This window comes from Schistocerca americana, chromosome 2 (genome assembly GCF_021461395.2).
Source record: "Schistocerca americana isolate TAMUIC-IGC-003095 chromosome 2, iqSchAmer2.1, whole genome shotgun sequence".
Classification (NCBI taxonomy): Eukaryota; Metazoa; Arthropoda; class Insecta; order Orthoptera; family Acrididae; genus Schistocerca; species Schistocerca americana.
In genome coordinates this window covers 930,013,409-930,038,650 of record NC_060120.1, presented here as the reverse complement: position 1 = coordinate 930,038,650, position 25,242 = coordinate 930,013,409, and the positions used below count along the sequence as shown (strand labels likewise).

The following is a 25,242-nucleotide window of genomic DNA, read 5'->3' as shown; positions in this document are numbered from 1 at the left end:
TGATTTTGAAGTAATAGGTTTAACATCAGAAGAGGCACCAATGTTAGCACTGAATAGGGGATCATGGAGGAATTTTATAAGGGGGGCTATGCTCCAGACTGAACGCTGAAAGGCATAATCAGTCTTAGATGATGACGACGATGACGTAACTTTTCCCCCTGTGACATGACGACTCGTGGATGCCCTATCTAATCATTCCTCAGTTGAGAATTGTGTTCTTTTGTTGTAGTAGTGAAACAGGATGCAAGCTTTTGCTGACTAGGAGAGTTTGATGGCATGCTTCTATCAGATACTAATAACAGAGAACTGTAACGCATTATTCCGATAAAAAACAGTATTGTTTGGCAAGTAACCATAATATTGGAATAGGTGGCATTATATATTTTATTAATTAATTCTGAAGTTAATTATTACAGATTGGAAGTGCAGTCTTACAGACTTGTGTTCCAGTTATCTGTTGGTGAAGTATTACGTTACTTTATAGTCATAGGCAGTTAAGTCATGGAATAGCTGTTCAGTGTAGACGATCTGTGGTACATTGTTAAAGAAATGAAGTGCAGATTGTTGAAAGAATTCTTTTGTGTACTATATTTTAAAAATCCACTTTACAAAACACAATTTGGTGGTATTCTTACAAAATTATTGCTTTTACTGGTGCTGCTTTGCTGAAAGTTGTAGCTAAGGCCAACAGTCAGATGGTGGCAATACATTTTGCTAATGTTGATAATTCTTGCCCAAGATCAAGTCTTTGATTTCTGTGTTAGCATGTGATACCTCATCACAATTTAGACCAAGTCATTGGTGCCACACAAAGATTTTTTAAAACTGTTTTAGTGCCTGATATTTCCATGAGAGGTGAAAAGGATGAAGTTACCCTGTGGGATCTTCGTACTGTGAGTCCTCTAGGACATTTTCTCCTGTTCCCCCATGTGTGGGCTGTGTATGGCCATTAACTTAGAGTGTGGCTCACTAACATCAATAGGGGTAGGCCATACACCATCGCTATTTTGCCCAATAACACAGTATAATGATATTAATACCAAAGCCTAATAGTAGCAGTGAGACATTAGTGAATAATTTAATAAAAGATGTACTCAGGTTGGACCTGTTGGTCAAAATTCCAAAGGATAACAACATTGCTCGAAACAATTGATTTTAAGTTTTATATAAATCTCTTTTTATTATTTTTATAGAGAAGAACAATGTGTGCGAATGGTGGCCCAAACAAATCACAATGTACAAGTCCCAATACATGCAATAAAATTCACAGTATAAGCACTGATAATTATCAGCTTCAGATGAAATGCCTCACCAACACTCCAGATACAAGAGGATAGGCAAAAGACCACGAGCTCTGCCCCACATGCTTATTTAAAGGTTCAGTCACATGACCACTCCTCGATTCAATGCAGATACTTTGATCCCAGGAGGAGGAGGTCATCACCTTTTGACCTACTGTTCATGAGTGTTGATATCTTCTTCCAAGGGGAACCCTGATGACGTCACTCCATGGATTAGGTTCTGCGCTCAGGTTCTGACAAAACAACAATGTTTGACCCTGATCACCACTCTTAATTTTCATAACAGTTTCATACACTACTGGCCATTAAAATTGCTACACCACGAATATGTGCTACAGATGCGAAATTTAACTGACAGGAAGAAGATTTGTGGTATGCAAATGATTAGCTTTTCAGAGCATTCACACAAGGTTGGCGCCGGTGGCGACACCTAAAACGTACTGGCATGAGGAAAGTTTCCAACAGATTTCTCACACACAAACAGCAGTTGACCGGCGTTGGCTGGTGAAACGTTGTTGTGATGCCTCGTGTAAGGACGTGAAATCCGTACCATCACGTTTCCGACTTTGATAAAGGTCGGATTGTAGCCTATCGCGATTGCGGTTTATCGTATCACGACATTGCTGCTTGCGTTGGTCAAGATCCACTGACTGTTAGCAGAATATGGAATCGGTGGGTTCAGGAGGGTAATATGGAATGCTGTGCTGGATCCCAACAGCCTCGTATCACTAGCAGTCGAGATGACAGGCATCTTATCCTCATGGCTGTAACAGATCGTGCAGCCATGTCTCGATCCCTGAGTCAACAGATGAGGACGTTCGCAAAACAGCCATCTGCATGAACAGTTAGATGACGTTTGCAGCAGCATGGACTATCAGCTCAGAGACCATGGCTGCGGTTACCCTTGACGCTGCATCACAGACAGTAGCGCCTGTGATGGTGTACTCGACGACGAACCTGGGTGCACGAATGGCAAAACGTCATATTTTCAGATGAATCCAGGTTCTGTTTACAGCATCATGATGGTTGCATCTGTGTTTGGCGACATCATGGTGAATGCCCATTGGAAGCGTGTATTCATCATCGCCATACTGGTGTATCACCCGGCGCGATCGTATGGGGTGCCATTGGTTACACGTCTGTCACCTCTTGTTCGCATTGACGGCACTTTGAACTGTGGACATTACATTTCAGATGTGTTATGACCTGTGGTTCTATCCTTCATTTGATCCCTGCAAAACCCTACATTTCACCAGGATAATGCACGATCGCATGTTGCAGGTCCTGTACGGGCCTTTCTGGATACAGAAAATATCCGACTGCTGCCCTGGCCAGCATATTCTCCAGATCTCTCACTAACTGAAAACGTCTGGTCAATGGTGGCCGAGCAACTGGCTCATCACAATACGCTAGTCCCTACTCTTGATGAAATGTAGTATCGTGTTGAAGCTGCATGGGCAGTTGTACCTGTACATGCCATCCAATCTCTGTTTGACTCAATGCCCAGGCGTATCAAGACCGTTATTACGGCCAGAGGTGGTTGTTCTGGGTACTGATTTCTCAGGATCTATGCACCCAAATTGCGTGAAAATTTGATCGCATGTCAGTTCTAGTTTAATATATTTTTCCAATGAATACCCGTTTATCATCTGCATTTCTTCTTGGTGTAGCAATTTTAATGGCCAGTAGTGTATAATTACTTATGATAAAGCATACAAAGATCTTTGTAATCATTTTCCAGTCTCTTAACTAATTCATTTATACATTATTTTAACAATTTCAAACGAATTTGAAACACACAAATTGTCACATTCAGCACCATGCAAAATACTAACTTGAACTATTTTATAAATCACAAGTACTATTCAGTACATGTTGAAAGTTACTGGAATATTAAGGAAAGACTCGTGTTGATAAGATGATTTGTGTCTCTGTGGGTGAGTTCATAGTTATGAACAATTTAATTTATTTAATAAATAATGCCATAACATTTTTATAGTTACTTGATTGTAAAAATATTGCAGGCATTATCGTCTTTCATCTGGTATATCAAGAGTATGACTTTTGTGGTGGACTCACTTGTTACAATTTACTATAAACAATAATGGTAATAATGTCAATAACCTTTGTGACAATCATATGATTATATAAACCTAAATTTCTCTACATTTCCACATGTATACAGATAACAAATCGCTTAATTTTTTTTTATTATACAGTACACCCATTCATGTGTTCTCATGAAGAGTAAAATTCCTATAATCCTCTTCTAAATGAAACTTCTGCCATCAGTTCCACCAGTGTCAGCTGAGAAAATAGTGTTACTCTTCATTTATGTACCATGCAGAAACACTTAATTAGAAACCCACAAAATTACTTACAACTATACAACATGATAATAAATATATGCTTCATATACCCTTGAGCACATTGTATTCTCTTCATTCACTTTTCAGTATACCTGTTCAGCTCAGTTACATTTTGCAGACCCAAAGGTTTCTTTGACATCGGGTATCCCAGACTATAGGCTTTAGGATGTGGGCACTATGTTACTTCAAATGGCCCATGATACAGTACAAATAATTTTTTGGTTTTCCCATAAATTTCACTCAGTTTTTCTTTAGTTCTGACCAACACTATATCTCCCCATTTAAATTTAACAGTCCTGTATTTTCCATCATGTCTCTTCTTTCTTTCAGAACAATTTTTAGCAAATGTTGATTAACTAGTGCCTCCCTCTCTACTGTGGTTAAAAGGTTATCTGAAGCAAACTCAGTATTCTCTGCTATCAAATTATTGGGTTTTATTCCTATCGTCACTTCATATGGCAAGAAACCAGTGGCATTACTTTTAACTGTACTCATAAGATCTTCAAAGACAGTAAAATGCCACACCCAGGTAGTGTGTTTTTTTCTGCAGTAAGTTGTGCACAACCTATCCAGTTCCCATATGCATTTCTCTGCAGGATTACTTGCTGTGTGGAACACCCATATCCTTGTGTGTCTAATGCCTCCTCTTTCTACAAATTGTCCCACACTCGGTAAGTAAATTGTGCACCATTGTCTGATACAATCTTTTCAGGCAATTTCATGTTCACTATCCAGTCCTTTTCTAGTTTATTAACTACACTCTTACTTGTGGGTTGAGGGTAGAAAGCGAATTGGTTAGAGATTACATCTACTGCTAATAATATACAAAGGGAGCTCAAAAAGTTTTGTGCATCAGCTGTGACACATCTGGCCCAACCTTCTTTCCATGATGTAAATGTGCTTTGGTAAAATTCTGGGGACTGACTTTTACACCATCGCTTGACACAGGAAATAAGGTCCTTCTCACAATCAAGTATTTTACCATGCAAGTAGGCCTTCAGGTGACCAAAGAGGTAAAAGTCAGACAGAGCCAAGCCCAGACTGTAGAGAGGATGAGGAACAATTTTCCAACCTATTTTCCTGATTTTCTCCTGTGTCATAAGGGCTGTATGTAGGGTTTTGGCATTGTCATGGTGTAGTCTGATGAGCTGACCCTGAAGCTGTGGTCTGTGGGTCTTGATGGTACATTGCAGCTTGTCCAATGACAAAAAGTAACAATCCCAGTTAATTATGGAGCCAGGTTCCAAGAAGTCAATAAAAATGTCACCACACTAATCCCAGAAGGAGGAGGTCATCACCTTTCAACCTACTGTTCATGAAAGTCTTGATATCTTCTTCCAAGGGGAACCCTGATGACGCAACTCCATGGATTGGGTTCTGCTCTCAGGTTCTGACAAAAACAGATGCCATCAAAACACTGTTTTCACTCTTCAGTAAAGGTCTTCATGAGACCCTCGAATACATTCTTCCTCATCGTTTTCATTTCTCTTGTCAATAATCTAGGCACCCAACGTGCACAGATTTTTCTGTATCCTAATGACTGCACCAGTGATACCACACTACCCAATGACAAACGAGTCATTTCAGCAAGCTGTCCTGTTGTCATACATCTGTCATTTCGGATGATTTGATCAATGGTCTCCTTATTCACATCACTCACTGCCATATGGTCTACCGCATCGTGAATTGTCCAATAGAGAGAAATCACCTTCTTTAAACTTCTGCAACCACCACTGGATACTGCTGTGATCCACTGTGTCCTCCCCATAAACAGGGAGCAACTTCCTGTGAATCAGCATGGCAGAGTTATCGCTGGTCTTGAAGAGGAACTCCTTCACAGACCGTTGTCGCAACCTGACATCTGCTTCACAGTCCATTATGGCTCACCTGTAAATAAAAGAAAATACTTTTATATACCAACTTTTAGCTAAATGTTCCAAGTATGTTCACAAAAGGTTTCACTCTTCTACTGCAAAAAATAAAAAAAAATAGAGAGACTGTGCAAAACTTTTTGAATGTCCTTTGTAGTCCTTTGTATATTTCAATCCACCACAACCTGCTGGCAGGGGTCCAAGCAAATTGATAACCAGAAACTAAACTGCTCTATTGGGGATGATTATCTACATTTCTCCCTGTGTAGCTACTATGCTAAACTTCACCCTTTGACATTGGTCACAATGAGCCAACTGTTTCCTTACTCTTCTAACCATGTTATTAAATATGACAATTAGTGCATAATTTCTAAACACTTCCATGCTCTCTAGTGCCCATGGTCATAATGAATGTAATTAACTGATGTTTCTACCTGTTCTTGTGCAAAACACAGCTTACATTCTTCACTGTCTAAACTATTTTTGCCTAAATAGTAGACAATTATAAACCTTATAATATTATTTAATTTTTTCATATCCTTTACACACAAAATTAACTTTAATGAATTTCAGTGTTGCATCCCCATTTTGGAGCCTGTGCATATCTTGGCATATTGCTTTTATCTCCTTTTCTTCCTCTGCATTTTTATATACATTATTTGGAATTCTTTCTCTGATTCCATTTCTTCCTTGCACTTTTTGATTGGTACCTGGGACGAGGAATGTACCATATTGTTCTCTGTTCCTTTTATATATTCAATTTGATATCTAAATTGCTGCAGAAACTTCGCCCATCTCCTTAACTGACTGGTCGACAGTTTACATTCCTCCCTGCCTTCCAGATAAATCCTGAATTTTTGGAAGCCAAGTTCTATAGCCAGTAACTCATTTTTTGACATCCTATAGATTAGTTCATGCTTAGATACTATCTGAATTGCAAATGCTATAGTTCTTTTCTGTAGATTTCCAGCTATCATTTTTTTCCTGGAACAGGACTCATCCTATACCATAATTGAACTGTCAGATGCAATGCAGAAAGGTTATGACATGCCTGGATAGTATAATACTTTACTATTAACTAAGCTATTTGTGATAGCCTCAGATTCCTTATCTAAATCAGCAGACCAGCTCCAGGTGACATTCTTTTTTAACAGTCTACATATATTTGGTGAATTCATATTATAATCACAGATGAATTTCCAATACAATATTCATAGCCCAATAAATGGCTTCATTTGCTCTTGAACCCAGAAGTAGGCTTTATCTTCTCCTAGTTAGAAACTGTATCCTCAGAAGTTAACAGATGACCAAAAAATGACAATTATGCCTGCATAAATTCACATTTATTCAGGTTAAGAGTCATCCCTACTTTATACATAGCTTTGAACACCTCCTCCAATATCTGGCAATGTTCCTGCCATGAGCTGCTGGTTATCAATACGTCATTAACATACACAGTAAGTTTTCTCAACAACTCACATCCCAAGAACATGATTCAATGCCCTAATGAACACTACCACTGATATACTTAATCCAAATAGAATCACTTTAAACATATATGTTCTCCCTTCAAATAACAAAGCAGTATACTTCCTATTGTTTTCAGCAAACCTCACCTGCCAGAAACCACAAGTTAAATCTACACTAGACACAAGCTGTATATTGTTAAAATTTTGCAAAAGTTCATTTGTGTTTTCTGGTTGGTCAGTCTCTTTACAATTATTTAATTCAATCCCCTTGCCTCTAACACAACCAACCTCTCTTTTTTACTGTATCAATTGGATTACTATACTCACTCCTGCACAACTCAATAACCTTCCAGTCTAGCATTTTCTTTATTCTGAACCTTACTGCTTCCTTGTCTGCCACAGCAATAGTGAAAGGTTTAACACTAATTATTTCATGGGGCATTACCTCTAAATTATATTCAAAATCAACTACTTTCCCAGGCTTATCTGAAAACATACATTTACTCACTAGTACCTTGAGCTGAGAGCTTCGATCCTATGACAGTTTTTTTTGTTTTATGTTTTATTTTACATTTATTTATTCTAAAGGATATGCCTCCTCACTATACGCAGTCTCCCTTTTTAGGTGAGCCATCACTTTACCTCCCATCAATTCATTTATAAATTTAACTCTTCTTTTTCTTTTTGCCCTCCTACCTCCTTCATTAAATTCCAGAACTCTGTTACAATAATACTGCAACCATACTTACCAAAAAATTCGTCCCGAGAATAATGGTCACAGCAAGGCCAGGCACTACAAAGCAGTCAGTATCGAAAGACTGATCCTCAATATTAAAATCGAATAGAATCTTCATCTTTACTGGCTTGTTACATCCCCCAGTTGTGGTCTTTATTTTAACCCCATTTACAGCCAATCCCACCAAATCTATGCTTGTTACCTGTTGCCAAAATGATTCAGATACAGCTGACACACTAGACCCAGAATCTGATAATGCAATACTTTCTACGTTGCCCACTGTGACACTAATAATTGGTTGAAATTTTTCAATAATCAACTTTTTTAATTGAGTCTCTTTCAACGGATCTGCTTCAGTGTTTTTCCTGCTCTCCCTATTCATCATATGAACACTCTTACACATATCCCCATATTCTATATCTGCATCTTCCTTAAACAGATCCTTAAGGGATATGTGTAAGAGTGTTCATATAATGGATAGAGAGAGCAGATAAAACACCAAAGCAGCCCATTTCCCTTGCATCCTGCTCACTCTTAATTCTTCACTTTTCCTTGCCACTTTAAATTTGAAGTTATATTTTAAGTTACATTTATTCATGTTGGTGGTATTATTAATATTGTTCCTCCTGTTTCAGTAACTATAGTTATTAAACCATTCACAAATTTAATTACCTATTATTGCATCAATGTTGTATATAGCAATTTCTCTTCTTTGTTTATCACTACAATTCTCTTCCCTATTGTAACTTGTCTGGTCCTATTCTTTGCATATGCATTACCCCTCTGTGGACCTTCAGTTAAGCTCCCATTAGTTTTTCACTGGTCTGCCCTGAAGCCTTACACCCTGTGCACTCTGAAGTCTTTGCCCTTGCCATACGTCCTCTCTACTCTGCTCAAAATTTTCCCTTCTTTCATTATAATTCCCATTATCTCCTTGCTGTCTATCTCTTAAATTCCTACTGTGATTATTATGTCCACTCATCATCTCTCCATCCATCCCTAAGATTTCCTTTGAAATTATTACTGTATTTAACTCTGCCGTGGTTTCTTTCACTATCTACCTGCTCAACAAATTTTGTTCTGTAACACGGAGCTGTATCCATGTATTTTATGAAACCCAGGAACTCTTCTACAGAATCAGTAGGGCTGTGGATGAGTTCCCACTGCAGTGGTTTTGGAAGTCTCCTCTTTACTGTAGAGCTTCCTGTAAGCACCACTAACGGCCTCTCCAAATGTATTAATTTACTTAATTCTAATTCTCCATTTACCACTCTTATATCCTGGCACATTCAAAAATTCATTTTGTGGTATTTCTTGTTTAGCTTGCCCTCCTGTATTTATGTAAGAGCATCATTTCAGAAGTCCTGATATCAAAAAATTAATATGCATGCTGAGCCCCCCTTCCTAATTAAAGACATGAACGAGAAAATAGGCTAACACTCAAATGTAAAAGCTACATCTACATCTACATATGTACTCTGCTACTAGCCACCAAGTGGTGTGTGGCAGAGGGCACAATTCACGCCAAAGTCATATTTCCCCCCCTCTGTTCCACTCGTGGGTCACGTGAGGGGAAAAATGATTGTCTGAACGCCTCAGTACGAGCTCTAATTTCCCTATCTTTGAATGGTGATCATTGTGCGATTTAAAAGTTGTTGGTAATAATATATGCTGTGCATCCTCGGCGAAGATCAGATTTTGGAATTTAGTGAGCAGCCCCTTCCGTTTAGTATGTCGTCTTATCTGCAAGTGTGTCCCACTTCAGACTTACTGTGTGATTTTTAATGCTCTTGCGATCGCTAAATGTACCAGTGAAGAATCTTGCCGCTCTTCTTTGGACCTTCTCAATCTCTTGAATCAGACCCAACTGGTAAGGGTCCCATACAGACGAACAATACTCTAAGACTGGATGAACTAACGTATTGTAAGCAGTATCCTTTGTTGAAGGACTACATCGCTTCAGGATTCTACCAATAAACTACAATCTAGAGTGCGCCTTGCCCGTTACTTGTGTAATCCGATCATTACATTTAAGATCATTTCGAATAATCACACACAGGTACTTGACAGATGTTACTGCTTCCAAAGACTGGGCATTTATTTTGTACTCATACATTAATGGAGATTTTTGCCTTGTTGTACGCAGTAGGGGTTAGGCCATACACCATCGCTGTTTAGCCCAACAACACAGTATGATATTAATACCAAAGCCTAATAGTAGCAGTGAGACCTTAGCGAATTTTTTGAAAAAGCATCAAGTATGTGGATGGTGGCCACAGAGAAATAACTCATTGAATAACTGAACAGTGTCTATCACCAGTGCAAATTATTCGGGTATAACTTTGTGCAGATCTAGCGCTATGCCCAGCAGTATGCACTAAATCACAATGTACAAGTCCCAATACAGGAAAATAACATTTTCAGCAAACACACTGCCCATAGCATTACCAGCTCCAGCTGGAACAGCTCACCAACACTCCAGATACAAGACGTCATTCAAAAGACCATAAGCTCTGCCCCGCATGCTTTTCAAGCGTTCGGTTATTGACCACTCCTCGATTCAGTGCAGATACTTTCATCCTGACCATCATTCATAATTTTCTTATAGTTTTATATAATTGCTTATGACGAAACATTTGAAAATATTTGCAGTCATTTTCTAGTCTCTTAATAGATTCATTTGTACATTATTTTAACAGTTTTAAGCAAATATCAAACACACAAATCATCACACTTTATACTAGTCAAAACACTAAGTATAAATCGCAAGTACAATTGAATACACATTGAAAGTTATTGGAATATTAAAGAAAGAAACTCATGCTGAGAAGATAACTTGCGTCTCTGTGGACTAGTTCATAGTTATGGCACTACTTACTTAAATAAACTAAACTGTTTATAACATTTTTTATAGTTGTCTGATTAGAAGAATAATCTGTTAATTATATCGCAGGCATTATCCTCTTTCATCTGGTGTATCATGCGTGCGAATTTTGGGGTGAATTCAGTTGTTGCTATTTACTATAAAAAATAATGGTAGTAGTGTCTATAACTTTCTAACAAAGCTTCAGACATGTCTTTATGTTCAATGAGCTTGGCCCACTGCCGTGGTTTCAAAACTGTCTTGGTTTTTCTCTACTTGGTTTTTCTCTAGCATGCTTGTAATGAGTTGTAATGTATTTTCTTTAAAATCATATTAGTGACGACATTTCACCTTACAGGTGCCTCCATATTAGCTCGCCCTGTGACCATGTCACTGGAATAAACCCCTCTTCCTGACTGGAAAACCCTGGTGACTGCTGGGCCTCCTGGCTTACTAGCCACCTTTACTTCTGCTATGCTTGCCTGTCACAGCCATGTGACAGCTTGCATTCCAACATACATTCATACTGGCCCACAACAGACCTGGTAGATTGTCCATCCCGCGGCAGTAACATCACACAGGCTCCTTGTCTCCTGTTAAGGTCCTCAGGGCTATTCCTTCAAAAATTTTTGTTGATCCAATACTAGAAGCTTTCTTTCTGACAATTTTTTCTTGGGCCTATCTGAAACATGTAAAAAAGTTGTATTAGTATCCTGAAGGATGCTAATATGTCTCCAGTGGATACAACAATTGAAGGGCATTGTGGCATTGCACTGAGATGACCAGGTTGGAGATGTGTCAGTTCCAGGATATTCTACAGTTCCTGTAGATGTCACTCTCTGATCACCTGAACTTTTCACAGACATAAGTATTTACATTGTAGAGTTTGGATGTCAGGAGAGCCTGAGGCAGGTGCATTGTGAGTTTAAGAACTTAGTTTTGCGTCCCCTGTGGGTGATAGATACATGTATCATTTCTTGTTTCCTAGACTATTACTGCACATTCCAAAATTGGATGCAGCAGCATCTTGTACAGAACAGATCCCAGGTCCTGCAGCTTTAGCAGTAGGTAGATCTTGTGCAGCCTTCCTGTCACTTTCACACACAATTCTTCAAAATTTTGGTGTTCAAGTTTGGCGCCTTTTGAAAGTGACAGCTAGGTACCTGACTGTGCGTCCCAACTGCACAGCTCCACCCAAGATCTCATTTGCCACAGCTCCATGGGGACTGAGTGTCATGTCATAATGATTACATGGCTCATTGTTGCATTGAGAGAACCTTCTGTTTTGCCACCCATGTCACTAAGTTGTTGCAGGAAGTCCGGGGCCTGCACTCAGGAGCTAGACATTTATGCTACTTCAATATGAAACAATGTCATTTGTCTATAGTATGAGCTGAACTCGTGGACTTGTTGGAAAATCAATTGGGTAAAGTGTGTACAACAGGGGACTACTAGGACAGTGTGCTTTTGAGAATGAAATTGCCCTGTAACATGGATACTGTCCCATTCACTACTTCTTAACTGGATGAGTTTATTCGTCCTTAGGTTAGATGAGGCAACGATACATCATCTCAAACAGTACTGTGCCCAGTAAAGCAGTTATCCTCAAACCACTATTTGGTTAAAGGAAGTATTTACTACTCATGAAAAATAAACCATGTATTTAACAATCACATTAAAAAAAATATTTTTTGGAAAACATTAAGGAGTTAATAATGTAGGGGAATGCCTATAAGTGACATTGTGTTATTTTTCAGAAGTGGGAGTCTTACTTTTCATTAGTATGAAAAGGATAGTTGCTATTTACCATATAGCAGAGATGCTAAGTCACAGATAGGCACAACAAAAAGACTCTCAGTAAGTGAGCTTTCAGCCAGCAAGGCCTTCATCACAAATAGACACCAAACACTCACACCCTCGCACACCCTCACACCCTCGCATGCACTAACACACAACCACAGTTTCGGGCTCTGTCTCTGGCTGTTGTGTCTGGCCATATGCCTGTTGTACAGATATGATTCTGAGTCTGGCCTCAGCAGTCAGAGACTGAGCATGTGCGTGCGCGGGCGCGTGTGCGTGCGCGTGCACATGTGCATGTCTGTGTTGTCTGTTTCTGACAAAAGCCTTGTTGGTCGAAAGCTCACTTTCTGACAATCTTTCTGTTTGAGTAGCGACTAGTGGTAAGTAGCAACTATCCTGTTCATAATATTGTTACATTCCATCATGGATTTTTCATTGTTTGGTTTAGTCTTGTTTTTCAGTTTTCTATGTAAAACTAATGTACAAAATGAACTTACTGAAAATTTCTCATTTAGGGGCGGAACCTGAGTATGGTAATTTTGTTGCCACGCAAGATTGATGGTTTGAGAATGCTGGAAAATCAACTTCGTGTTGCAGATATTATAGAGGCTTTGAGAACAATATATCCTGCTGAGGTAGAAGTTACATTGCCTCGATTCATGCTACAAAATGACATAAATTTGAATCCTACGCTTATTAAGGTCAGTGTAGTTTCTTACTTTAAGGTCCACATATTCGTGACTCAAATTGTTTGTTCTTTTTTAATATTAACTGTCAAAGGCACAATAACCAAGGATTAAGACTTTCATTTATATTACAGTTACTAAATTACATGTATTTGAAATGATAGTTAGCCACAGTAACTAATCTTATTATTGTAAATCAGAGTGAGAAGTAGTACACAGTATATTATAGGAATGGATTCATAGGCAATATGTCACATGTTAGATGCTCTGGGGTGCATGCTAACTCTCCTAGAGCTAACAAGGAGAGATCCCCAGAGGTGGGATTGAGCTTTTGAAATCATCCGCCATGTAGGTTATTGTAGTTACCTTATGGTCATTCATGAAAGTAGGCCATCATTTGCGAGTAATAGATGAAAGTGAATATTGTGGCTACTCTAGAGCCTTAAATCTAAGTTAATTAGTAATTATGCACAGAGGTTGTGTAATGTAGGGGTAAGATATGTTCTTGACATGCTAAAGATTATGTGCTCAAATTCTGTCAGTTGCTTTGTAGTTCTTTACTTTCAAATGTGTATCAAAATGACTTTGAGCATTACATTTAATCAGTTAGTTGATCTAAATGTACTCTGTTTAAATTCTAGTCCTTTTTTGCATCATTTTAATCATTGTATTAACTTCTCCATTTTCCCCCTTTTTTCTTCCTATCATTTTTCATTTGGAATCTTTGCCCAGATGATTATAATTATTTTTATGTATCTGTCACAATATTTAAATGTTTGAAAATACTGATCTATCTCTTGAGAAACAAAAGATAAAGTAATGTGTCTATACTGGGTGTAAAATTGTCTTTTTCACTCCCACAAGATGTAGACTTTTTTCATGGATATTGTCATACAAACAATTCAACCATATGTCTTGTTGCACTAAGGACAAAATAATGCAGATGAAGATATATAGGAAAGAATGGATTTTAAATGAAGCAAAATTCAAGCAAAATGAGGAATAGAAATAGTGAATGAACAGCAGTGAATATAAACTGATAAAATGGAAGAAATTAAATCAGAGTTAATATATGACAGTAACTAAAATGATGTGGAAAAAGATTCCAAATAAAAAACAATACTGGGAAGGAAAAAAATGAGAGCAACTTGAAAAGTTAATATGAGGATTAAAATGATGCAACAAAGGATTAGAAATTTTTAAAAAGCTACATTTAAAGTAATCAGTTGAATAAAAATAGCCTTTTCAATAAAAATTAAAAAGTAAAAAATAATGAAGCACCTGACATTATTCAAACCTGCAACTTTCTGCAGATCAGGAACATTCCTTGATTCCTATGCAACACTGCTACTCTGCTCAGTGTTCTTATATTTAAGGCTGAAGTGAATCATGTGAATTCATTTCTCATTGATTACTCACAAATGAGAGCCCACTTTCATGAATGACTGAAAGGTGTGATACTAAGGACCATAACCTACATAGATAATTTCAAAAGTCAATCCCTGCCCTAGGGCATCTCCTTGTAAGTGTAATGATGATACATACAAGGATCCAGTTAAATATGCAACACTTTCTTACTGTTCTTTCCATCTTCCAACAAATATGCTGTGCAGCAGTGACCACTTATTTTAATGGTAATGTGGTAGTGGTTAAAATCTGTGGAGAAAACACTTCAGCAGAGCTGAACAAATGGCTCAGTTGAACAATAAGGTATTATATTATTCACTTGATACAACTTCTTTGATGAATACTGGCTCTATAAGGCCACTGGCAGACATATTATACTAAACTAGTTATCCCACAAAAATTAAAGTAACTAGGAAATTTATTTGTTTCCTTCACATGCCTCAGAATTCAGAATAAAATCAACTTTTAATTAACATATTACTCCAGCAATTTTTCACTTTCATATAAACTTGTGATTGTGAAGTTCAATGCTGAGCCAATATTGAATTCCAACCACCAGCTCAGCCATGTGGTCCCCCTTTTGGGAAAACTTCAAAGTTCCATTATTTCCTATTCTCCTGCATTGTTGTTCTTATAAAGAACAAACAATACCTAATTTAAATACAAGGTCATATCACTGGACCTGTCTTCCCTCAGTGCCAGCCTTCTGCTATCTTCACTTGTTTGCCTAGCATAGGTGATGACTGCCTTAGTCATCTGACTGGAAAGTGTATCCTTTTGGATGACTATTTCAGGGAACTTTCTTTGAAGAAATTATATCTTCAAATGTATAAGAATTAGGGTGTTTATTTATTTATTTATTTATTTATTCCATGTGATCTGATGGTACACAGTGTGTTACAGATGTCAGAAAATATCAGTTAACATTGTTAACATATATTAACATATAGTATCCTAATGTATTATATAGCAAAGATTGTTTAAGTTTACTTCACTCCATTGCTCAATGTTTTCAGTTTAACATAAATAGCAAGATTACTGTTCTGGATATTCATTTATGGAGTAAAAACAGTGAAACAACAAATATGACTTCACGGCTTTGCTAAATTTTATGTAGTCTTCAGTGGACTTAATACTAGTGGGAAGACTGTTGAACAGTTGAAGGCACCTGTGGAAAGCTCCATTTTTACACAGTTGAGTGTTTGTACATAAAACATGCACATCTGAGTTTTTCCTGGTGTTGTGTTTATGTATGGAGTCAGTTGGCACTAAGTGGTTTCTGAAAAATTTTAGTCTTGGGAATGTATAGGCAAGACAGTGAAAGGATTTCCAACTTTCTGAAGATGGGTTTGCAGGAGTCTCTGGGTTTGCTCCCGGTAATAATCCTCATTGCTCTCTTCTGGATTTTGAATGCGCTCAGGGCAGTTGGAGAATGTCCCCAAAATATCACACCATATTTTACGAGGGCTTCTATGTAAGCGTAGTATGCACTGGTTAATGTTTTCAGGCTAGCACATGATTTCAGTACACTCAATGCATAGCAGCCAGAACTAATTCTGGCATTTATCTTTCCTGTATGTGTATTCCATTTCAGGTTATCTTGAACCCACAGATCCAGGAATTTGAAAACAGTGTCAGTATCTATTGGCTGGTTATTTACAGTGACAAGTGGCTGAGTCCTAATTTGCATTTTGTGTTGTGTGAAAGTTCATGGAAGCTGTCTTTTTGGTGTTGATAGTTAATCTGTTGATTTTGGTCAAGGTCACAGCTTTCTGAACAGCCTCTGTATTCTCCCCTTTGAGGAGTACAGTTGTGTCATCAGCAAATATTATTGTTTTGTGTGAATCCACATTCAGGCTCAAGTCATTAATATACAGGAGGAAAAGTGGAGGTCCCAATACTGAGTCTTGTGGTACACCTTACTTCCCAATACTGAGCCTTGTGGTACACCTTGCTTTACAATTTCTCTGATACCATAGTGTTCCATTTTTTCCAGCAATATTTTGTGGTCAACAGTGTCAAAAGCCTTTGACAGATCCAGAAATATGCCTGTTATGGGTTGTTTTTTATCTAACAGATCTAACAGCGTATTTATGCAGTTATATACTGCAGTTTCAGTAGATTCATTGCTACTGAACCCATGTTGAGCTAAACTTAGTAAATCTATTTTTTTCCAATGAAGTCAATCAGTTTTTTGTACATTATTTTTTCAAAAACTTTAGAAGAGCAGGATGAGATTGAGATAGGCCTGTAGTTATTCATATCTTTATCATCATCTTTTTTGAAGACAGGAATTAGTTTAGAAAGTTTCAGAGCTTCAGGGAAAGTACTTACCTGAAAATAACAGTCACATAGGTGAGTTAATGGTTCAGCAATTGTGTGTACACAATTTTTGATGACAGCTGCTGGGATACCATCAATTCCAGCTGAATATGAATTTTTTAACTCTCTGAGGGCCTTTGCATCATCATTTTCAGTGACTTTGGTAATGAAAATTGATTCTGCAACATGTGTGATATTTTTGGTTTGCTGGTTGGTAGTTTGTGTTGGGATTATTTTTGACCAGTTTTTCAGCTATGCTCGTAAAGAATAGTTTGAAAGAGCTCACTCTAACTTCGGGATTAGATATAGATTCTGAGCAAAAATGGCTCTGAGCACTATGCGACTTAACTTCTGAGGTCATCAGTCAGATATAAATTCATTGTTGAGTTTGATTTCTATGTTCGTGTGTGTAGCTTTGATTTCCCCTCTTCCCTTTTTATAATATTCCACATTTCTTTTACTTTATTGCTGGATTTGTTGGAAGCAGATACAAGACTTGAGGCATCATATTAAAAGATCTCAGTATTCCACAAATATGAAAACAATAGTTCTTTGAGAAGTTATACAGTAAACAATGATTTTATCAAAAAGGTACCATATATGTTTACAAAAATCAAACAAGGAAAATGAACAAGGCATAAATAGTATGTGGTAGTAAATGTATTGCTCTTATTACTTCTTGTTAGGGTCCTTTATAGAGAAATCAGCCAGAGGCTGTAGAATGAAAACTGCTGAAGGAATCATAAAATCATTACCTGTGGAAGAATGTGTGGCCCCTGTAAGAGCACTGAGGCCCCAGACTGGCTGTAGAGGGATATGGGTGCACACCCATGTGATGACAGAGTGAGCAATTACACACGTCAATCATCCACTGCACTCAGTTATGCTGAAAACAGAGAAAGAGAGGTTTCAAAAGAACGTCAAAGGTTGTGGCAAGTTTCCTGCCAGCAGGAGGAGAGTGGGAAACAGAAATTCATCAGAGAAAAACACAGGTGTATGAAGAGCAGAGCATGTCCACTGTAAAGGGCAGATTAAGATTCCTTACATGCCATTGTCCACAAACAGCAGAATAGTTTTTCTCAGCGATAGTGTGTTACAGTTGAAATAAAAATATTAAAACTAATGTTCACATTACATGCACAAATTAACTTATATTCACCAGTTATACAGTTTTTAAATCATAATCTTAATATGAATTTCAATGTTAAGTGTATCAAAACAATGTTTCATAGTGTGGAATTGGTTGCCAACTACCAAATTGAAATTGTTGAGAGGCATGATCAGATCATAATAAGACAGTTCAGACAAACTTCAGACAGTTCACTTTGATCACTTTTTTTGTCGGGCTGTGTCTAGGAACGTTAATATCCATTTTTCCAGTGATGTCTGGATATATATTCTAGTGTCCAAAATAACATGTGTGGTATTATTCTTAACATACATAAATCAGACAAAGACATATTTACGACTGTCAAAATTTTGACCTTAGTGAATGGAGGACAGCATTGTTTTTTTGGGTCAACGTTACACACTACTCGTAGTACAACACAGATAACAGTAATGCAGTCAGATTACAAGGCGCAGCTACAGTCTTAAATAATAAACTCAATATCATACACATAAAGTGGAAGAGAACAACTAGAATCTTAAATATTTAAAGTTTCCCTGATACTATATTCTTTAATATTGTTCCTGCACTTGCCTGCATAAGGCATGGGGCGTAAGTCGTGCTTGTGTAGCTCAGTTGGTAGAGCACCTGCCCACGAAAGGCAAAGGTCCGAGTTCGAGTCTCGGTCCGGCACACGGTTTTAATCTGCCAGGAAGTTTCAGTGTACAGTCTTACCTAATTTTCAAAATGTTAGACTTTGCTTTCATTCTAAAGTGAACACTCATCTGTATGTGCATATCCAAATTAGAAACAATGTAGCAGTCCAAGTTGGAACTGCTGGAATGTTTACTTCCTGTAAACAAACATTTTTGTCACTGCTCTTGGTCATGGTAGAAAATTCCCTCTGTACATTTTGCACATCTTTATTTATTTTCACCACTTCCTCATTCACACAGGACCATTTGTGTAGGTCGTGATGATCAGCGCAGAAAAAACGATCACATTTATATTTCTGAATTTGTGCAGTTACTGTTCAAGGGAAAGCACAAAATTTTTCTCACTGTGTGTGTGTGTGTGTGTGTGTGTGTGTGTGTGTGTGTGTGTGTCTGTGTGTGTTTGTGTGTGTCATCCTACATCATTTGTCCCTGCCAGAAAGAAATGAAAATCGCTATTGTTTTGAATTTTTTTCGTGACTGCTGTTATGTTGGAGAAATCTGCGCTTGGATTTACCATGCATGTCTACACATACTTCATAATTCAGAGGCTATTCCTCACCCTTGGCTATTAGTGTAAATGTCAGTTTTACATGTAATTGTTTGGGAAAATTGCTGTCTAGATTCACATTTTCTACTCCATTCTTTTTGTCAGAAAAATTTCTAATAGTCGGTAAATGAATACTGTTGACATTCACATTATGTTGGTTATTTTTCTGTTGTAAAATTCTTTACTATCTTGTCTTACTTGTGCAGTCTTTGATCTTGCCATGTGGTTCCACACTGTTCACAACTTTCTACAATCAGCATTAGAAAGCATTTGGAAAAAAAAAGTCTTTCACTAAATTTTTGTATGCCACAGTCTTCAGTAGTTTTCATCTTCTGTTTTTATATGGCACTTTCGTCTGCTTTTCTTAGTTCACTTGAGCTGTGTTGCAGAAGATTTGCTGAATTTTGCTATAACAACAACACAATTTTTTCTCCCTGAAGTTTATAGATATTCATTTTTAATTTGCCAACAGTGAATTGCAAACTTGAGATAATTTCAGTTTTGCACTTTGTCCACACGTGCTTTTTTGCTGCCCAATTCAGTTTTTTTGTGACTATACTCTAGGAACTTTCACTCTGGCCACCATCTTGAACTACAGCCCAAGCCATGGCACAAGGAATTCAAGGAAGGACAAATATCATCAGGCAAGTGGCATACAATGTGGTACACCACACCACATTACTGATACTTTTGTCCAACAGGTGAATGCCCTCATTATTGAAAATGCCCTCATTATTGAAAATAGAGCTATGATGGCAGCCTTAGTTGCAGGCTGAATTGAGCATCGGAATTCCAATGGACATTCATTGATGTCCATACACTTCAGCTATTCATCAATGAATTTCCATTCCCGCACTCTTTTCACTGTAAGAAAATGTGCTGCATCCTTTTTCTCTTGTTTTCAAGAGTCCATTTCTCTGCTTTCAGCATTACTGACTGCTGTCGACAGTCAGTGCATTCACATGCTCCCTCTATCATATGGATGTATATCCATATCCCTCAGCAGTTTTCATTTTAGAGCCTCCAGCAAGTATCTTTTAGAAGGACTTAATAATAATACAGTTTTCATTAGTTAGTAATTCAGGTCACAGTTATGAACTAGATACATTAGATGAGGATAGTCATTAAACTCTTTAGTCTTTCTCCTTTATGAAGAAGATAAAAAGTATGTTTCATACATATTAAATTTGATCTCAATAAAGTGATCATTGTTGTGATCCATCAGGTATGAGAGCAGATTTCTTTCTCTATTATATCCTTCTACTGTTTCTTCAGTGAGTTGAAGGTTTTTTTTCCTCTTGGTAAATCATTGTTTAGTAACTACATAGTTTTCAATCAGAATAAATATTTCATTCTTGTTTTCCCACATTACTGTATAATGCACCTATTTATATGACTGACTTTCATTATTTATTTTTGTTGCTAGACTTTGCTTTCTTTGGACTGTTTTCTTATTCTTCCCATCCATACCAGGACACTCAGATAAAATAATTGATTATTTCAGTTGGGATTAAGTGATATGTTTGACAGAAACTTGGCAGACTTCAGTGGAATTTCTGATACTGGTCTCTTTGTGAGCCAAGTGAAGCAGAGAACTTTCATTGAAGTGAATGAAAAGGGCACAGAAGCAGCTGCCTCAACAAGTAAGTAGCTACTTTAACTGTTTTTTTTATTGTAGTTTGATCACTGTCACTATCAAAAATAAAGACAGTGCCACATGCTCATTACAATGACTTAGTTATTTCTCTTACATAATGTCTAAATATTGCAAGTGGATGAGTAATGTGCCCTATCTTTCTATAATATTCATTTTTCTTTCTTGAAAGATACCAGTTTCTTCTCCAATGATTCATTTCATGTGGTGAATGAGTACAACACCGGAGAAAAATGATACATGAAGACTGTTGAAAAAGGTCTGACCATATTTTTTTACTGCTAAAACCAACAATGGTATTGGGGTGCCCGCACTTTCTATTTTCTTAGGCATACATACTCCACATGCCTGATTTTTTTTTTCCATGGCTGCAGAAACAACTAGTCACCGGCTAGCTTTTGACAAGTGAATACATGTACCAGCTAGCTTTTGACAAGTGAATACATGTACCAGCTAGCTTTTGACAAGTGAATACATGTACCAGCTAGCTTTTGACAAGTGAATACACGTACCAGCTAGCTTTCGACAAGTGAATACACGTACCAGCTAGCTTTTGACAAGTGAATACACGTACCAGCTAGCTTTTGACAAGTGAATACACGTACCAGCTAGCTTTTGACAAGTGAATACACGTACCAGCTAGCTTTTGACAAGTGAATACACGTACCAGCTAGCTTTTGACAAGCGAATACATGTAAATGGTATTCGTCGGACTTTGTAGTGGTGGAACAATGTTATCCATCAAATTTTGTTCTAAGCTTGGCGATTATAAAGTTGAAACAATCCACAAAATTTGACACCTGTTTATGGAAAAAGCAGTGAGTACCACAGAGGTAAAGGAGTGGTACCACCACCTCAAAGATGGCTGCTCTTCAGGTAAGCCCTCAGCATCTGGAAATGAGGTTCCTGATCCCATGAGGACCCTGCTGATGCAAGATAGATTAATCACAGTTAAAGAACTTGCAGATGAGGTTAAAATTATTGCTGAATCTGTTTATTCCAATTTAATGGAACATTTGGACCTTAGGAGTCTTTCAGCAAAATTTGTGCCAAAATTGCTAACAACTGAGGAGGAGCAGCTTGTCAGAAATTGCACAGGAAATGCTGGATACTGTGAACAGTAATCCCAACTTAACACAGTGATCACTGGTGATGAGTTCTGGATTTACATGGCTGTGGTTTGTCAGCCTCCCTGTTCGTGTGACCCTGCACCAAGTGACTTCTGGCTTTTCCCTTAACTGAAAAGACTCTGAAAAGGACCAGACTTCAGAACAGGGATGACATTATGCAGAATTTGACGGAGCAGCTGCATACCATACCAAACGAGGCTTTCCAGCAATGGTAACAGTGTTGTGAGAGGTGTGTAGAGACTGAAGAGGACTATTTTGAAGATGACTGGTGTCAAACAATTGTATCTGAAGAAAGACTGATTTTATAAGTATAAGTAGGCAAGCATGAGTCCTCAAGAAAAAAATGTGAAAGGAAGAAATTTGACGACAAGGATTTTTTGTGGGAAATCCCCATGACGCTAAAATAAGATAAATAAACTGTGTGAAATATTGGTTGGGCATATAGGTATGGCAATAAAACGTCCTGGTAGAAGCTCGGGTAACAGTTTGCTGAGCAGAAGTGGTGTCGAGTCATTGACGGGCACATAAAGAAGATTGCAATTTGCTAGCTTTTGGAAGAATACTTTTTTGACAATGCCAGGACTGCCGCTCTGCAGCTTGACTGGGGAGTCAGGAACTGTCAGATAGAGTGGAAGAGCAGGAGAACAAGAGGTGTTAAGTGGGAGGGAGCATTGGGAAGGGGTGGCTGGGAGCTCAGAGGAAGGCAGTAGGTGCACAGGGTAGGAATGCAGGAGGGGAAGATGTGCCTGATAGGAATGAGAGATGGGCACCAGCACCATTGAGTTTGTGCAGCACATGATGGTGATGATGTGGATTGGGAGGGGGTAACAGAATAGAGGAAAGGGGGGCTGTGGGGAAAGTGGTTGTGTGCAGGATGAGTGAAGATTGAATCCTGTGACAGGGTAGTAATGGTTGTGGAGGAGTAGACAGCAGTTTGAGTCCAGGAGGACTGCAGAAACAACTCCCATCAATGTAGTTGGGAAAAAAATGCTGTTGGGCAGAAGGATCCAAATGGCACGGATTGTGAAGCAGCCATTGAAATGAAGCATTTTATGCTCAGCAACATGTTTTGCCACTACTCTACTCTTGGCCACAGTTGGGAGTGTTTCAACCATTCAGATGGACAGCTGTTTGGTGGTCATACCCACAGAAAACTGCTGTACAGAAATTGCAGTGGAGCTGGTATATAAAACAGCTGCTTTTACAGGTGGCCCTGTGTTTGATGGGATAGGACAATACTGTGATGGACTGCAGTAGATGGGTCAGTTGTGTTGTAGTTTATGCAGATTAATGCAGTTAAATGACAAGTAACAACTATTTAAGAGACAAAATACACTTTTGCTTTATCCGCACAACACCTATTAATACATTTGGCTACACAAATATATTACATTGACCATACACAAACATGGAACATGTATATTCCACAGAGTGTAATGCACTCTGCACATCATATCTTGTGCGCCATTATGTACACTGGAAAATGTTTGTTCACATATCCCCAACACTCCCCCTTGAACAAATATTTTTTGGATACTCCATATTATACATCCCAGGTTAAACCATAATGTTTCACCAGCTTCTGAAATTTGTCCTAACTGAGAGGCTTGGTTTGGAGATCAGATAACATTTCTTCTGTGCATTGATAACTGAGGATTATATTTCCCTGTTCCACTTGATGTCTTATAAAGTGATGCCTTATGCCAATATATTTGGATCTTACACTGGTGTCATTATTTTTTGCAAGTTTAGTAGCTCCCATATTGTCACAAAATGCCACAGTTGGCTTTAATGTTGGAGGAGATTCTATTTCACTCGTCAGTGTACAGATCCAAAGAACTTCTACTCAAGAGGAAGTCGTTATCAGGAGAAAGAAAACTGGTGTTCTACGGATCGGAACGTGGAATGTCAGATCCCTTAATCGGGCAGGTAGGCTAGAAAATTTAAAAAGGGAAATGGATAGGTTAAAGTTATATATAGTGGGAATAGTGAAGTTCGGTGGCAGGAGGAACAAGACTTTTGATCAGGTGAATACAGAGTTATAAATACAAAATCAAATAGGGGTAATGCAGGAGCAGGTTTAATAATGAATGAAAAAATAGGAGTGCGGGTAAGCTACTACAAACAGCATAGTGAACACATTATTGTGGGCAAGATATCACACGAAGCCCATGCCTACTATTGTAGTACAAGTTTATATGCCAACTAGCTCCACAGATGATGAAGGGATTGATGAAATGTATCATGAGATAAAAGAAATTATTCAGGTAGTGAAGGGAGATGAAAATTTAATAGTCATGGGTAACTGGAATTCGATAGTAGGAAAACGGAGAGAGGGAAACGTAGTAGGTGAATATGGATTGGGGATAAGAAATGAAAGAGGAAGCCGCCTGGTAGAATTTTGCACAGAGCACAACATAATCATAGCTGACACTTGGTTTAAGAATCATGAAAGAAGGTTGTATACATGGAAGAACCCTGGAGATACTGACAGGTTTCAGATAGATTATATAATGGTAAGACAGAGATTTAGGAACCAGGTTTTAAATTGTAAGACATTTCCAGGGGCAGATGTGGACACTGACCACAATCTGTTGGTTATGAACTGTATATTAAAAATGAGGAAACTGGAAAAAGGTGGGAATTTAAGGAGATGGGACTTGGATAAACTGACTAAACCAGAGGTTGTACAGTGTTTCAGAGAGAGCATAAGGGAACAATTGACAGGAATGGGGGAAAGAAATACAGTAGAAGAAGAATGGGTAGCTTTGAGGGATGAAGTAGTGAAGGCAGCAGAGGATCATGTAGGTAAAAAGATGAGGGCTAGTAGAAATCCTTGGGTAACAGAAGAAATATTGAATTTAATTGATGAAAGGAGAAAATACAAAAATGCATTAAATGAAGCAAGCAAAAATGAATACAAATGTCTCAAAAATATCAACAGGAAGTGCAAAATGGCTAAGCAGGGATGGCTAGAGGACAAATGTAAGGATGTAGAGGCTTATCTCACTAGGGGTAAGATAGATACTGCCTACAGGAAAATTAATGAGATCTTTGGAGAAAAGAGAACCACTTGTATGAATGTCAAGAGCTCAGATGGAAACCCAGTTCTAAGGAAGAAGGGAAAGCAGAAAGGTGGAAGGAGTATAAAGAGGGTCTATACAATGGTGATGTACTTGAGGACAATATTATGGAAATGGAAGAGGATGTAGATGAAGATGAAATGGGAGATACGATACTGCGTGAAGAGTTTGACAGAGCAC

General features: G+C 38.0%; 1 protein-coding gene across 1 annotated transcript in view; it reads left to right on the top strand.

The window, feature by feature from the left end:
• The window catches only part of LOC124595991 (leukocyte elastase inhibitor-like), a 130,362-nt gene that overhangs the window by 38,966 nt on the left and 66,154 nt on the right, over positions 1–25,242 (top strand). The window contains exons 6-7 of the mRNA XM_047134938.1: positions 12,925–13,110; positions 20,700–20,838. Coding sequence (XP_046990894.1) covers positions 12,925–13,110; positions 20,700–20,838 — 325 coding nt within the window. The remainder of the gene's footprint in view (positions 1–12,924; positions 13,111–20,699; positions 20,839–25,242) is intronic.